Source organism: Sorghum bicolor, chromosome 7 (assembly GCF_000003195.3).
Source record: "Sorghum bicolor cultivar BTx623 chromosome 7, Sorghum_bicolor_NCBIv3, whole genome shotgun sequence".
NCBI lineage: Eukaryota > Viridiplantae > Streptophyta > Magnoliopsida > Poales > Poaceae > Sorghum > Sorghum bicolor.
In genome coordinates, this window is record NC_012876.2 from 561,792 (window position 1) to 576,855 (window position 15,064).

At 46.6% G+C, this 15,064-nt stretch overlaps 3 protein-coding genes across 3 annotated transcripts; 1 reads left to right on the forward strand and 2 right to left on the reverse strand.

Moving 5' to 3' along the window:
• On the reverse strand, positions 235 to 3,247 carry LOC110436975. The gene is made up of 2 exons (XM_021464863.1): positions 1,991 to 3,247; positions 235 to 620 (listed from the first exon to the last, which is right to left on the reverse strand). The coding sequence occupies exons 1-2, from the start codon at positions 3,245 to 3,247 to the stop codon at positions 321 to 323; spliced, it is 1,557 nt and encodes a 518-aa protein (XP_021320538.1). The 3' UTR covers positions 235 to 320.
• LOC110436976 (LEAF RUST 10 DISEASE-RESISTANCE LOCUS RECEPTOR-LIKE PROTEIN KINASE-like 2.5) lies at positions 5,091 to 11,425 on the forward strand. Its single transcript, XM_021464865.1, has 4 exons — positions 5,091 to 5,180; positions 5,611 to 6,403; positions 7,023 to 7,145; positions 7,256 to 11,425. The coding sequence occupies exons 1-4, from the start codon at positions 5,091 to 5,093 to the stop codon at positions 8,344 to 8,346; spliced, it is 2,097 nt and encodes a 698-aa protein (XP_021320540.1). The 3' UTR covers positions 8,347 to 11,425.
• LOC110436759 lies at positions 12,032 to 13,713 on the reverse strand. The gene has a single exon (XM_021464222.1). The coding sequence runs from the start codon at positions 13,467 to 13,469 to the stop codon at positions 12,465 to 12,467; it is 1,005 nt and encodes a 334-aa protein (XP_021319897.1). The 5' UTR covers positions 13,470 to 13,713; the 3' UTR covers positions 12,032 to 12,464.

Genomic DNA, 15,064 nt, shown 5'->3' on the forward strand with positions numbered 1-15,064 from the left:
ACTGTGTCCATATGAAGTAGCTCACCGGGTCCCTTGGTCATGACCTGAGTCACCGGAGGGTGAGAAGCGGCAACCATCTTCCCATGACGACAACGGTGACAAACCAAATCCTTCTCAAATTTCAACTTGGGCAATCCTCGGATTAAGTCAAGTGAGCTCAACCTAGCTAGTAAGTCAAAGCTCAAATGACCGAGTCTCCTATGCCACTTCCAAAGATCAGAAGAGGATCCAGCCACAAGACAACGAGAAGAGCCAAAAGAGTGAGAAAAATTAGCTCGAAAGACACGACCAAAAGGGACAATCTGGCAAACAAGATTTCCCTAAGAATCAAGAACTCGAGACAAGCCAGTCTTAAAGCGCACCTCAAAACCATCCTGAAGGAGTTGCGAAACCGAAAGCAAATTGAAATGCAAATTTGAAACCAAAGCAACATCCTTCAAGACAAAACTCTCATTGACTCGAATGGTCCCATGAGAAAGCACCTTACCTTTGCTATTGTCCCCGAATGTGATGTATTCCTTACATTGCACGGGGTCGAGGCTGGAGAACCATTTTGAACTTCCGGTCATGTGGCGCGAACAACCGGAATCAACAAGCGACGTGTTCTCCAGACCTCCGATCTGCATCAATAGAAAGACATAGGGTGAGCAAATGGCGCAACACTGGGGTTAGTAAACTGTGAAGGATACCAGTGTTGGGTCATTTGCCCTGGAAAAGTGTTAGGAAAAACACCAAGCATGCCATGTCCCATTTGAGGAAAGCGATCACCACGAAAGGGAAAACGTGGTCCGCTAGAGCTGTGGGACTGAGAAGCAAAGCCACCACCACGAGGTTCAAAATTATATTGATCATGACCTGAACCACGTCGGGCACGACCACCACGTGGTCTCGCAACCTGAGGCCTAGCACCTTGAGGCATTGCACCTCTAGGCCTAGCACTGCGCCTCTGAACAGGCGGCACATGTACGCCATGGGGTGGACGGTACATGTTCCGGTTGTTCAACTCATACTCTCGCCACTCATCTCTCTTCCTCCTAAAGCAAAACTCAAAAAGGTGACCATCCCTATGGCAATACTCACAGTGATACCTTAACTCTCTCTTGGGTGGTTGTTGGTTCACTCTCTTGTGGGTATGGTTCACTCTTGGCGGCTTTTTGGCTTTAGGAAGGGGATCCTCAGAGATGTTTGGTAGAGTGTCAAGTGGGTTCCTGAGATGGTTAGGTTTTGGAATCCACACTTGTTTCTGAGGTGGGGATTTTGGAGGTTCTTCAAACACTCCATCTTTGACAGTGGGTTTGGAAGGCTCAGGTGGAGTGAATTTGATCAACTTGGGAGTAGTGGATGGTTTCTCACTTGGGCTCAAACCACTAAACTCACCAACCTTGCCATAAAGATTTTCACCCTTCCCATCTATAGCAAAGCCTACACCCAATGTGCAAGTTCCCCACCTGAACTGGCTCATCATCATGCCCAACTGTGGCTCACTGCTAGACACCCAGCTCAAGATGGACCGAAGGTATGTGTTGTCTTCCTCGGATCTCATTTTATCGTGCCTGCAAGACTCAAGCTCTAGCACCAAGCTCTCACAGCGTGCACACTTAGCAGCGGCGCTATCTAAACTGGCCTTCTCAAGATCACAGATCTTGGCATTCTTCTCTGCCAGCTCAGATTGCAAGCCCAAGCAGGACTTGCACGCATCCAACAAGATAGGCCTAGCCTTCAGCTCACCATACTCATCAAGCAAAGTAGCATACTTAGATTGCAATTCAGAGAAGTTAGACATATGAACAGCACACTCGTCGCACTCTACTTCATCTGACACAACCACAGCACACTCCTTAGCAACCTCAAGCTCCTTAAGCACCAACTCTAGCTTGTCCTTAAACTCTTTCCTCTCACGTGCAGCACGCTTAAGCAATTTATCTTGACTAATCAAGGTGATATTCATGCTATCAAGCTCAGCGACAAGGTCATCGACAGAAGGAGATACCTCGGAGGTGTCGTCGTCGAAGGAGACCTCATCCTTGCTGGCCTTCACCTCTTCATCAATCGCCATGGTGCAAAAGCCTCCGTGAGTGGAGTCAGCGACGAAGCAAAGACCGGTCAGCTTCTCCTCCATCTTCCTCTCGGACTCATTGTCACTTGAGGGAGAAGAGGAGCGGTCATCGCCGGAGTCGTTGTCGAGGTCGCTGAGGGAAGCAAGGAAGGCACGCTCTTGCGCCTTGGCTTTCTTGCGGTACATCTTCTTGAGCGCCTCCTTGTCGAAACCCTTCTTTGACTTGTACTTCTTGGAGGTGTAGTCGCGCTTGTCCTTGCGCTTGCCAGAGTCGTACTTGTCGGAGGAGTGCTTGTTCTTCTTGGGGCAGTGGGCGACAAAGTGGTCGAGATCTCCACAGTTGTAGCAGCCCACCTTTTGATCACCGCCCCGGCGGCGGTTCAAGCGGTTGTTGTGGAACCGCGAGAACTGACTGATGATCAACGCCAGCTCGTCATCCCCAAGGGTCTCCAACTGCTCCTCTGAAACAGACACCAAAGAAGACAAGGCAAACGACATCTGTGAAGGGTTAGCTGAAGAACTTGAACTGTTACCTGAGACTAAAGCCATAGTCGGTGCAGAGGGATTCTTGAGCTTGGCTTGAGTCTGGTAGTCGATCTCGGTGGACTTGAGCTTGCTGAACAACTCATCCACAGTGATGGTGTCGTAGTTCAAAGACTCGATAATGGCGGACACCTTCACATCCCATACCTTCCGATCTAGGGCATATAGAAGCTTGAGAGCCCTCTCATGATCGTCATAAGGTAGCTGTGCCTTGTTTGCTCGCATCTTGTTAATGATCGTCTGAAAACGAGAAAACATGGCATCGATGGACTCGCCATCAAGCTGAGTGAAGTTCTCGTACTCTCTCTTGTACGTCTCATAGAGTCTGGTTTTGACATGGGCTGTACCCTCGTGATAGCTCTGAAGCCTCACCCAGATCTCTCGAGCAGTAGCACAATCAGAGACACGCTCGAACTCAGAAAGCGAAAGACTCGAGAAAAGAACAGATCTTGCTCTGCTATTTGCGTTGTGCCGATCTTTTTGATCTTGCGTGGTTCGAGCACGGGGTTCAAGCACAACGAAAGCAGCATCATCGCAAATTTCCCAAACAAGCCAATCAATACCCTGAAGATGGGCAGACATGCGTATTTTCCAATAGGGATAGTTTGTTCCATCGAAGAACGGTGGTTTACCGGAACCACGCTCCATGTCGCCTTCGTGGATCACGGACCGATTAAGGTGGAATGATCCTTAACCGGCTCCGATACCAATTGAAGGACCGAAAACGGCGACCAGAGGGGGGGGTGAATGGGAGCCTCAAATTTTCTCTCGAAAATATTTGGCCACTGTCCCAAAATCACCGCCAAACACAAGCAACTTGCTAAGACCAAAATACTCTAGTCAACTTGTGACAAAAGTACCTAGAACAATTCTTTGGAACGGCAGAAAAGCAACGCAACAGACGAGACACGATTCAGAGCTCAAACGACAAAATCAGATGCAAAACACTGAATCGAGGCCAGAAAAAAATTGACAGAAAATCCCCTGAAAAATTTACAGAGTGCTTCCTGTAGATAAGAGTGACAACTCAAAATACGATCACCAAATTCACAAGCTGCTGGAAAGCTGATAGCATACTGCTCTTCACGAAGCTGAGCACACACAGACTAGCCATTTAGGCTCCTCGGGCGAGCACCTGCTTTGGTGCTGGGCGAGCAACACACAGAGAGCAAAAACCTACGTACATGTCTCCATCGATAAACTGCTTAGAGCTAGACAAAAATAAATCCAGGAAGCAGAGGAAGAAATCAAACACATGAGATGCTACTCCTGAAATTGATGTTCTGTGGGCACAAGCTCCTGGAACAAGAACAACCTGAAACAATTGAACTGCAAGAGCAACTCAAGCACTGCTTGATACCTATTGAACCGTAACAAACACAAGCTGGAAAAATTTGGTCAGAACATACAGCAGGCAACGAGCGACCAATCCTACTCAGTACTAGAATCTGGCTGGATTGCACCGGAGATCAGTGGAAAGCCTAACCAAAAACAAAACTAGCACCTGAGAGAAACTAGGAGGAGCACGGGTCTGCTCGTGCTCAGGCACTGGGAGCCACGAGCGAGCGCCAGCTCCGACGGTCCTGCTCCCCGAGCGTGCACCTGAGACCGACGAACAAAAATGGATGAACTGACAAGAACGGAGCAGCGCTAATTCCAGGGAAAACCAACGACACAGCAAAGAGAGGAAAAACAAGCCCGTCAGTCGCTGCTCAGAAGAGCACGATCGGTGCGTCAAACACCGGCGCTGGTAGCGTTAGAACAGAGAGGCTTGAAGAACTCAGCAAGAAAGGGGCGACCCAAAATTCGACGAAATCCATATCAAAACTCTATGAATCGCTCCCAAACTTTGCACAGGCTAAATTCACGAAAGAAGGAAGCTATTCCCCAAAAATCATTGCTTGGAATTAACTCAAACTCTGGAAAATTCAGATCATAGCAAAGAACGAAAAAGGGAAAAAAACGATGAACTTGGACAGCGAAAATCATAGACACAAAATAAGAATCCCGAAGGACAAAAGGAGGATTTGGGCCTTCATTCCCACTTCAAAACACAACAAAAATGCTACAAATTTTTCTCAGTTCATGAATCTCTAAGACTTGGGAGAAAGAGCTAAACCTAGAGAGAAAGGAAAAAACTGCCTGTTGGCAGAGAGATGGCGTGAGAGAAGTGGAGAGGGGGTTAGGAGAGATGGGGAACTCCCCCGGTTTATTTATCAGGCATATTACATATTCCCCAAATATCCCTAGATATTTTTGAGCGAACTAGCTAGCCCCAGGGGCATTCTAGTCCAACTCGACATGACCTAAATCCGACGGCCACCGCGGCTCCTCACCGGTAGCGTCGCTCCGAAGCGATCTCACCGATGCCGCCACGTGCCATCCGTCCGCATCGGGACCTCCGTCCGGGTTTTGAGGCCCAAACCCGCGAAACCCGCCGCGAGTAGCGTAGCCCGTACGCGTCCCCCGCCGTGTACACTTGCGCTTATCGATGTCCCAAGTGTCAGCCACCGCAGCTGGCCACCCGGTCGTCTGGTCCGTCAATCCAAGCCTCACGTCCGCCCTTCACCGCAACCGGTCGGTCAGCACGGCACGCCCTACTTGACCTTCACCCGACCGCTGCCACCGCATCCAGACTCCACACCTGCACATCACGAAGCCAAGAGACACCGTTTCGACACATAACCCTGTGCCAGGATATCAGTAGAACCACTGAACCAACAATCCACCAAAATATTGGTATGTTGACAATCGCTCATCACACAACAAGGGTGCTCCACAATGGTTATGTAAAAACCATGTGTTCGCAATCTCCCCCTTGATGAGTGCATTGTGAACACCAACACAAAAGCCTGAGAAAACCAACTCAAGTGTAAGCTCGAAACGGGTCATTCACAATGAGTAAAGCAAAGCCAACAACTTGGTCCCCAAAGACATGGGCAACGGCTCGACACAACCAAATAAAACACAGCTAACCCTCAAGAAGAGGCAAACAGGCTCAACACCGCTAGAGTAAACTGGCTGACACATGCAGCACCGGCCGGTACGCCATCGTGGTCATCGGCTTCCTGTCCACGTTCGGCGGCGGCCGGACACCGGTCCTCAACTTGGCCGGACACTGCGATCCCGGCGTGGTGGGCGGTGGCTGCACACGCCTGTCGGTGGACATCAAGTCCTGTCAGACCCAAGGCGTCAAGGTGCTCCTCAGCATCGGCGGCGGCTCCGGGAACTACAGCCTTTCCTCCGCCTCGGACGCCAAGAGCGTGGCCACCTACCTATGGGACAACTTCCTCGGGGGCACCAACTCCACCTCCTCATCTCGGCCGCTCGGCGACGCCGTTCTCGACGGCATCGACTTCGACATCCAGATTGGTTCAGCGAGTCACTACGATGACCTCGCTAAGAACCTCAAGTCCTCCAGCGGCAGTATCCTGCTCGCCGCGGCGCCGCAGTGCCCGTTCCCGGACGCCTTCCTCGGCGCGGCGCTCGCCACGGAGCTGTTCGACTACGTTTGGGTACAGTTCTACAACAACCCCGGTTGCCAGTACCAGGACAACGGAGACGTGAGCAATCTGGAGGTTACGTGGAAGAACTGGACGGAGTTCTTGTCGAAGACGCCGGCGTCGGTGCTTCTTGGCCTGCCGGCGTCGCCTGACGCGGCGGCTAGCGGCTACATAGACCCCAAAGCCTTTGTGTCGCATGTGCTGCCGGTGGTCAAGGGCTCCGCAAAGTACGGCGGCATCATGTTGTGGAACCGCTACTATGACAACACCAATAATTACAGTGCCAAGCTTCTGAGCAACAGTAAGTGTATAGTATATATATATATATATATAAGGCATTCCATTACTTGTGAGAGTATTACCATATTTTGAGCTAGATAGTTGGGTTGACAATTACAGTAGACATTAGTAACATGTATGCGGTAATGAAAGTAGAGTTGTGTCACATTGATTTCCTGAACGAGTACAGCAATGAGATGACTAGGATAGTTTTTATAGCATGGATAAGTGCCCTTTGGGATTTGTTGAAACAAAAAGAAAAAAGATGATCTGGTTATAGAGTTATAAGGACAAGAGAGAAGGAATTGTATCTGTAAACCAGCTAGCTCAACTCAGGATGATAGGAATGGAATTTATGTATTTTGAAGAAACAATAATCCATCTGTGGGGCTATAGTTTTCTATGTATATAGTATCTATGACATGGCAATTGGAAAGTTTGAAACAATCTGGGTCAGGATTGACCAACAAAACGAGTTTGTTCATTTGATCTGTTCAGTTATAGACTTAATTAACGTACATATCGGTGTGATCAAAATGGTTTATTCATAACTTACTTCGCATTTTCCACTAAGATCCCAAATTAGTTTCTTTAAAGAACGATAACAGATGAGTTGATTGATCTATTTGTTAATAATTCAGCCGTCGCAGCGGATCCACCAAACAGCTCGCCAATTCCAGGGGGCTCCGGCAACGCATTGCCACCAAACAACTCACCAGTTTCACCGAACACTGGCCAATCACGAAAGAAAAGGATCAGAATATGTAAGAATCCCTGACTTATATATGTGCTGACAGTTCGTTTAAAAAATAATGTTGTTGGCAATTTGCAGCATAATCTCACATAGAAAATTTTATTTAATGTCTATTTTCAGATATTATAGCAGGCACCTCAGGCCTTTCTGGGCTGTGCGTAATCGCTCTCATAGTTGTGATGTGGTATAAGAGATGCTATGGCATGATACCATGTTACAAATGGCCCAGAAATTCACCAAGGCTTGAATCTTTTTTGCAAAAGCAAGGAACTTTACACCCCAAAGGTTACGCTTATTCGGAAGTGAAAAGAATGACAAAGTCCTTTGCTCACAAGCTTGGCCAAGGTGGCTATGGAGCTGTTTACAAAGGCAACATGCCTGATGGTCGTGAGATAGCTGTTAAGATGCTGAAGGGCACTGAAGGCGATAGTGAGGAATTCATGAACGAGGTGGCCAGCATTAGCAGAACATCTCATGTCAACATTGTTACTCTGGTAGGATATTGCCTCCAAGGTTCAAAAAGAGCTCTGCTCTACGAGTATATGCCCAATGGTTCTCTTGAGAGGTACACTTTTGGCAACAGTTCTACCGAAGGAGAAGACACTTTAAGTTGGGATAAACTGTTCGATATTGTCATAGGAATCGCACGAGGATTGGAGTATCTCCACACAGGATGCAACACCCCCATTGTACATTTCGATATCAAACCACACAACATTCTGCTAGATCAGGATTTCTGTCCAAAGATATCAGATTTTGGATTAGCTAAGCTGGGCCGACAAAAGGAGAGTAGAATCTCCATTGCCGGGGCAAGAGGCACGATAGGGTACATAGCACCTGAAGTGTTCTCAAGAAACTATGGACCAGTGGGCAGCAAGGCTGACGTTTACAGTTATGGAATGGTGGTCCTTGAGATGGTTGGAGCAAGGAAGAAAATCGATGTGAGTACAGACGACAGCAGCAGCAAGTATTTTCCACAATGGCTCTATGAAAACTTGGATCAGTTCTGTGGCCACACAAATAGCGAGATCAGCAGCAGCAGCAGCAGCGACAATATGGAAGTGCTGGTGAGGAAGATGATCATAGTTGGCTTGTGGTGCATACAGTCCAAACCGGCCGATCGGCCTTCCATGGGTGAAGTCCTTGAGATGTTGGAGAGCAACGCTGCTGACCTGCAGTTGCCACCTAAGGCCTTCTGGACTGGTTATTAAAAACCCAACTTCTACACTTTGCACTCTTTTTTATGACAGAGCATTGCATTGTTCTAGTGAGTACTTACTGGGATTTTAGCAAATTTTTGGCTTGAATTCACTCCACAACATTTTTTGTTGTCTCAAAAAGGATGAAATTAAAATTGGGGCTTAATTAATTCCCTGTAATGGAAGACAAAAAAACAGAGTGGATCGTAGTTCACCAGTATAAAGTGTTGATAATATCTAAGTCGAACCCGTGACCACGACCCATGACGGCTAAACAATAGAGGTGTGTTTGGTTTGAGAGCAAAATTGGATGGGATATGGTCGTTCATGAATTTTAGGATAAATTTATCCATTATTTTTATTTGGTTCCATAAATGAAATGAGTTATTTTTCTATTTGTTTGGATGGATGACAGTGAATGGGATTAGAATAGTTAACTAATTATATCTATATTATTTAAAAATAACAACTTATTATACACTAATACTAACTACTAAAGAAAGTGTTATTGCAACACCCTTATCATCGCTGTTTGGAAGGATGGCAAGGCGCTGAGACCAAAGAAACCTGCAGTGAAAAGTGTGTATTCACCACCAGGTGACTGTTGGATCTGACGTGGAAGGAAATTGTGTAGTTTTCAGTGCGGTTCGCTTCCTCAGGCAATTTAGCCCCCCATCATGCCATTGAGTTCCTGAGCAATGTCCGATGTATGGCACGTTAATCATGCTTGAACTCATAAGTTCGATCTCAGAGTGTATAGCCATTGAGCTCAGAGTTGAATGTGTGCCTTGTCGGACTCTTAATGCATTTGTGCAGGACGTGTGCATGTCTACTTGTGCACAAATTTGCAGACGGAGTCCTCTTTATCAGCCAGATCAAACTATGAATCGGCGCTAACCATGGGGCCCACTTCACTATCAGTTTAGCCACGTAAGAGCAAGGTCAATAATAGAGCCAAGTGCTTGGCTATAAGCCAAGTAATTAGAGCTAAGTTATACAATAAGTTGTCTCCTACTTATCTATAAAACACATTCTCTTTCTTCTCTCTTCTCACAACACTTGCTTTTTGGGCCCACTACTACCTATGCATCCGTGCCCGGCTTGGTGCTTAGCTAAGAGCCAAGCTATCATCTCTCTCCTCTCTTCTCTCCTCCACATCAGCACTAGCTTGGCTATAAGCCCATTATTGTACCTGCTCTAAGTAGGCAGGATGGGCTACATTTCACGATGGGATGGCGCGAAGGAAAGAGCCTAGGCCGGATCTCAGTGCGAGCTCTATAGTGTGGTTGCTATTTTTCTTTTACCTCTTTTGTAGTTATCTTAGTTCGTGGTACGTTGATTGCCATAACCTCAGTTCACTGAAGTAGATTGAAGTGTGTTAAGATTAGGTTACAAAAGCCAAAAGCTAATCAAAGAGGTGAAAGCCATAACTTTTTTTTTGAGGAATCTAGAGGGGTTTTACCTATTGGTCTTTCCTATAGGGGCGAGCGGCACCAGCCCCTACATCCAAGCGCCATTGGCGGACCTGGCTGGGCGCAGGCGCGATGCAGCCTCGGGGCGGGCTCGTGGCCCTGCTCTGCAGAGGGCGCAGCCATGCATGCTCCTTTCTCTCTTGCTCTCTCATTTTCTGTGCGATCCCGACCACAGCCAACAGAGAAACAAGGAAGAAGATGACGAACAGGGTCCACTATTGCAAGAGAGGGAGAGGGTTGAGTAGAGTGGACTACGAATGACATATGGGGTCCGCTCGTCGGTGTTTTTCACCTTCCTCCACATCACAAAACCACAACTCAACCAAACACGCCTTCAGTATTATTTACTTTTAGGTTATCTCGTTGAACTATTTATCTCTCGTGATTAACACGACCCCGCGCACAAATGATGATGGATTATTCTTGCCCCCAACTAATTAGAGAGTGTTTGGTTTGAGGTGTTAAAGTTTAACAGATACTATAGCAGTTTCGTCTTATTTAGCAATTAGTATCAATCATGGATTAATTAGAGTTAAAAGATTCTTCTCTTAAATTACTCTCCAGCTATGTATTTAGACCCCGTTTGGTTCTCCTTGCTAAATTCTACCTACTCTTGGGTGACTAAGAGCATCTCCAAGAGCTTTTCTAAATCTCACTCTCTAAATCATCATTTGGAGAGTTATTTGCATAAAAATCGCTTTCTATATTTTTTTACTTTCTAACAGTTTTGCTAAATCTCTTGCGCACTTTAGAAAGTCATTCACGTCTTCTATATTTGGCTAGCGAAAAACCCGGAATAAACAATAACTATATTTGGATGACCATTTAGAGAAGCTGTTGGAGGGTAGTTTTTCACCAAAATTGCTATTCATAGCATTTAGGAAAAATATACAAACTCTCTTGGAGATGCTCTAAGAGCAACTCCAACCCACCTCCTAAACAAGTCCCAATTCTAAATCTAGAGACTTGATAAAAAAATCAACTCCAACACACCTCCTACTTGGGCTCCTATTTTCCATGCCCTCTCAAATTATAGTTTCAGCCCTCAAATCTAGAACCCCCTATCCAGTGGGTCCCACCCACCTTCCTCTCCCCATCCATAAATCAAGATAAGAAATACAAATGGTAGAGTTGATGAAGGATTTGTCAATGATAGGTGGGTCCTATGTGAGATAAGTACTTGGTCTGTTTTTCGATGATTAGAGTTTGGTCTTAATTTGAGCCCCTACTTTTTTTATCATAGCCTGTAAATAAAAGTTTAAGGGCTTAATTTAGGGATAGGCTGTAGTTGCTCTAATGTAACTAAACTATTTTAGCTCCTTTTAGTCAGTTTGGAACTTTAGCTACTAAAATGACTAAAATTTAGTTAGCAAGAGAAACCAAATAAAGCCTTAATGTAAGGAGCGGTAAACTTTAACAGAAACAAAGGCCTTATACCACCATCCCAATTCCAAATTCCCAATTCACAATTCCCTAAAAGGACAACAGCAGTGTATTCATGACACGTGGATGTTGGCGTGTCTGTAAGATTACATTATAGAATCCAAAGTCTGCCCGTGAAAAGAAAAACAGAGGAAACAGGGGAAATGGCATGGAATCGGAATTCGTCACACCTGTAATCGCTCCATCTGGATGTTGGTGAAAGTACAGAGGAAGGAGGGGAGATGGAATTACGTTTTTCCTTTACATTTTATATTACAAAAAGCTTGGTAATAGAATCCCTTTTCAAAAAGAAGAGCCTAAATACTCCCTCCGTCCTGAATGTCCAAAATCAAACTTAAGTTTGTCCGATTTTAAACAAACTGGTACAAACATCTGACCCAAAAAAAAAGCATATTGCAAAAATATATTTCATATTCTACCTAACTATACTAATTTTTTTCACAAATATTAATCTTTTTTATACAAAATTCGTTTTTAAAAAGGTTTTTAGATTCATTAGAGAAATACTCTTATAATATATATAGTTGACATAATGAATCCAAAACTTGTATTGTTAACCTACATAATTTTTTTAAAATTGATAGTCAAAAATAGAAATTTTTAACTTGGGATAATAACCTACCCGCATTTCGTAATAATATTTCATAATGTGAGACCCAAACAGAGTTTATGAACCAGAATGACACACTTTGTGAGTTCGGAACCAGGATGACACCTCCGCAAGTTTCGAGAACCGAGCATAAACTTTACTCTATAGTGAACCATCATCCATTTGCTGATAGTAAAGTTTGTAATTTCAGCATATCCATTCATCTTTGTAACCGGTCTAAATAAGGAAAGGAACCACATGTCCCTGAGAGAGAAATTAACCTACCCTCATTTCATAATAATAGTTCATAGTATGTTCATTCTTCCCACAATTTAAAAAGGAGGAGAAGCAAATCCTACATCAACTCCACCGTTACAAGTACAGATTCCAATTATTCTTGTCCCCAACCCAAATTCCCAATTCTCTCTAGAAAGGTACTAGTGCTAAAGTATGTTCATCACATGTTGCTGCTGTCCGTATGTAAAATTACAGATTGCCTGACTGCCGATGGTAGGAAGGATTTGTAACAAATCCAGCAGCAAAGCAGAGGATGGAATGGATTTGCTCTTGCAGGCAGTGAGAAAGAAAGAAAGAAGCAGAGGAGGAGGAAGAAGCCGTCATGAGATTCAGACCTGGAACTGCTCCATCTGCACGTCGGAGGCCTTGAGCGGGACGTAGTCGCCGAGGTAGACCTCGAGGTGATCGGAGATGTTGGCCTTGTCGAGGCTCTCATGGTGGTAGCTCTTGCAGACGAGGTAGACGACGGTCTGGGAGACGAGCGCGAACATGACGACGCAGCAGAGCGCGGCGAGCATGAGGAGGCCAAGTAAAATCCTCGAGGCCGCTCCGGATCCCTTGACAACCCAAGCACGGAACCCGAGCTCGACGACGGCGAAGACGAGGTTGAGCGTGAAGAAGATGACTCCCGCGGTGACGACCTTCCCTTTAATGAGGTCCTTGCTCTTGCGCATGGCAGCGAATCCCTTGAAGTCCTCGAGCACGGAGACGACGCTGGCGAGGTGCCACACGACGCTGAGGTAGACGAGACCCGCGAGGTAGGCGAAGGCGACGAGGAACGCGACGAGGCCCGCGAGGCCTGACCCGTTGTCAGCGGCGACGAGGAGCGCGACGAAGACGAGGACGGCGACGGCGTGGTAGGCGAAGAGGAGCGCGAAGGCGGCGAGGAAGGTGGCGGCGAGCCTCCGCCAGACGCGTGGCACGACGGAGAGCACCCTGGGGAAGGCGAGCGCGTCGCGCTTGGCGGAGTAGACGGAGGCGACGGAGAAGACGGAGGCGGCGACGGAGAGGAGCGAGAGGAGGAGGAGCGCGAGGAGGTAGGCGGACTTGAAGAGGAGGAGGGCGAGCCAGTCGGAGGCGAGGCGGGACAGCAGCGCGCGCTGCGTGTCGGTGCCCGGGGAGGAGGCGTCGAGCGCGGTGTCGTCGGAGTCGATGTGGGTGAAGAGCGCGTGCGAGATGGCGATGTGGAGGAGGAAGAGCGCGGAGAGGGGCAGGACGAAGGCCCCCGCGATGCGCGCGAAGAGCGGGCGGTGCTGGCCGCCGAGGATCTCCGCGGAGAAGCGGTAGATGCCTATGACGCCCAGGAACTGCAGCTCCTCCGGCTCGCAATCCATGGCTGGGATGGGATTTGGTGGTGGGTGGATGGATGGATTGGATCCTCCTCCCGGCGGGTGGGGTGGGATTGGGTGATTGGAGACGATTGGATGGAGATGGGGAGGCGGTGGCGTAGGAGGTAGGCGGATTGGGGAATTTCTCGATCGGCTCTGGCTGGAGGAAGAAGGCTCGAGGAGGAAGAAGAGGCTGGAGCAAGACGACCAAGCAAGGAGAAGGAGAAGGAGAAGGAGACGTGGGGAGACTTGTTGCTTAGAATAATGGCGTGTGTTTGTGTGTGTGGTTGAACGGGTCAATTCCGTGTGGTGACGTCAGCGTTGACGCGGACACAACGCCGGCCGGCCGTCCGTCCTGACTTTTGTGACTTGTTTCCTTGCTTGCTTCCTTCTGTCCTGTCTTTGCGAGTTGCCGTCTCTAGATTTCATGTTTACCTGACCTTGTTTAGTTCTAAAATTTTTCTAGAAATAACATTATAATACTTTTGTTTGTATATAATAAATATTATCAAATCATAGACTAAATAGGCTCAAAAGATTCGTCTCGTAAATTATCATAAACTGTGTAGTTAGTTATTTTTTATCTACATTTTAATGTTCCAGACATATGTCGTAAAATTTGATGTGATGGAATATATAAGAAATTTTGCAAAATTTTCTCAGAACTAAACAAAGCCCTGCTGTCCGGATCCAATTGTTTGTTTTCACGAATGGGTTAATATACCTGTATTTTACTAAGACAAAAGGATTTGTTTTAAAACATCGACTAACTAGGCTCAGTTTGGCCGCCACTAGGCTCCGCCCGTGGGTATATATAAAAATACACCTACATATGCCGAGCCCCATATATTCTTCACTGATCGTTGACCGCCAAATTGACTTGCACATTTCTATGTCATCTACTGTTTCACATATAGTACGTATGACGACTCTGTTCACAATCCTAGCTACATACTCCATTTGTTCTAGATTATAAGTTGTCTAATTTTTTTTACATCGAATTTGCTATATATTCAGATCAACTTTATATCTACATATCGACTTTTGATACTAACCTTTAGTCCCGCTCTAAACTGAGCTCGGGATTAATAGAGATTTAGTTCCGGTTAGAACCACCGATCGGGACTAGAATCTTCTGTCCAAGGGAAAGTGCAACAAACTTTTGCAGCAGAGATTCTTTAGTCTCAGTTGGTAACACTAACTGGGACTAAAGACCACCCTTCAGTCCCGGTTGGTAACACCAACTGAGACTAAAGAGTGATCTTTCAATTTAATCCCAGTTGAACTCACCAACCCAGATTAAAAGTCTCTGATCCGGGACTAAAGGTCCCCCACGAGTGATTCAAAGGGAGAGCGTCTAAAACATAACATTGTTGCATGTGGTGTGCAGTTGAGTTGGTAAGGAAGATACGCGCGAGATAAGAGGTTTTGGGTACACGCAAGAGGGAGGTCTACCTCTCTCTTCCGGCTGCATGTGCTTGTGCTCCTGCCGAAAAAAGATGGGGCTCGTCGCCCACAGGACTTTAGGCCCATAGCCCTTCAGAACACAATTGTCAAAAGCATCTCTAGGGTCCTCATGAACCGACTGCAACTGGTCATCC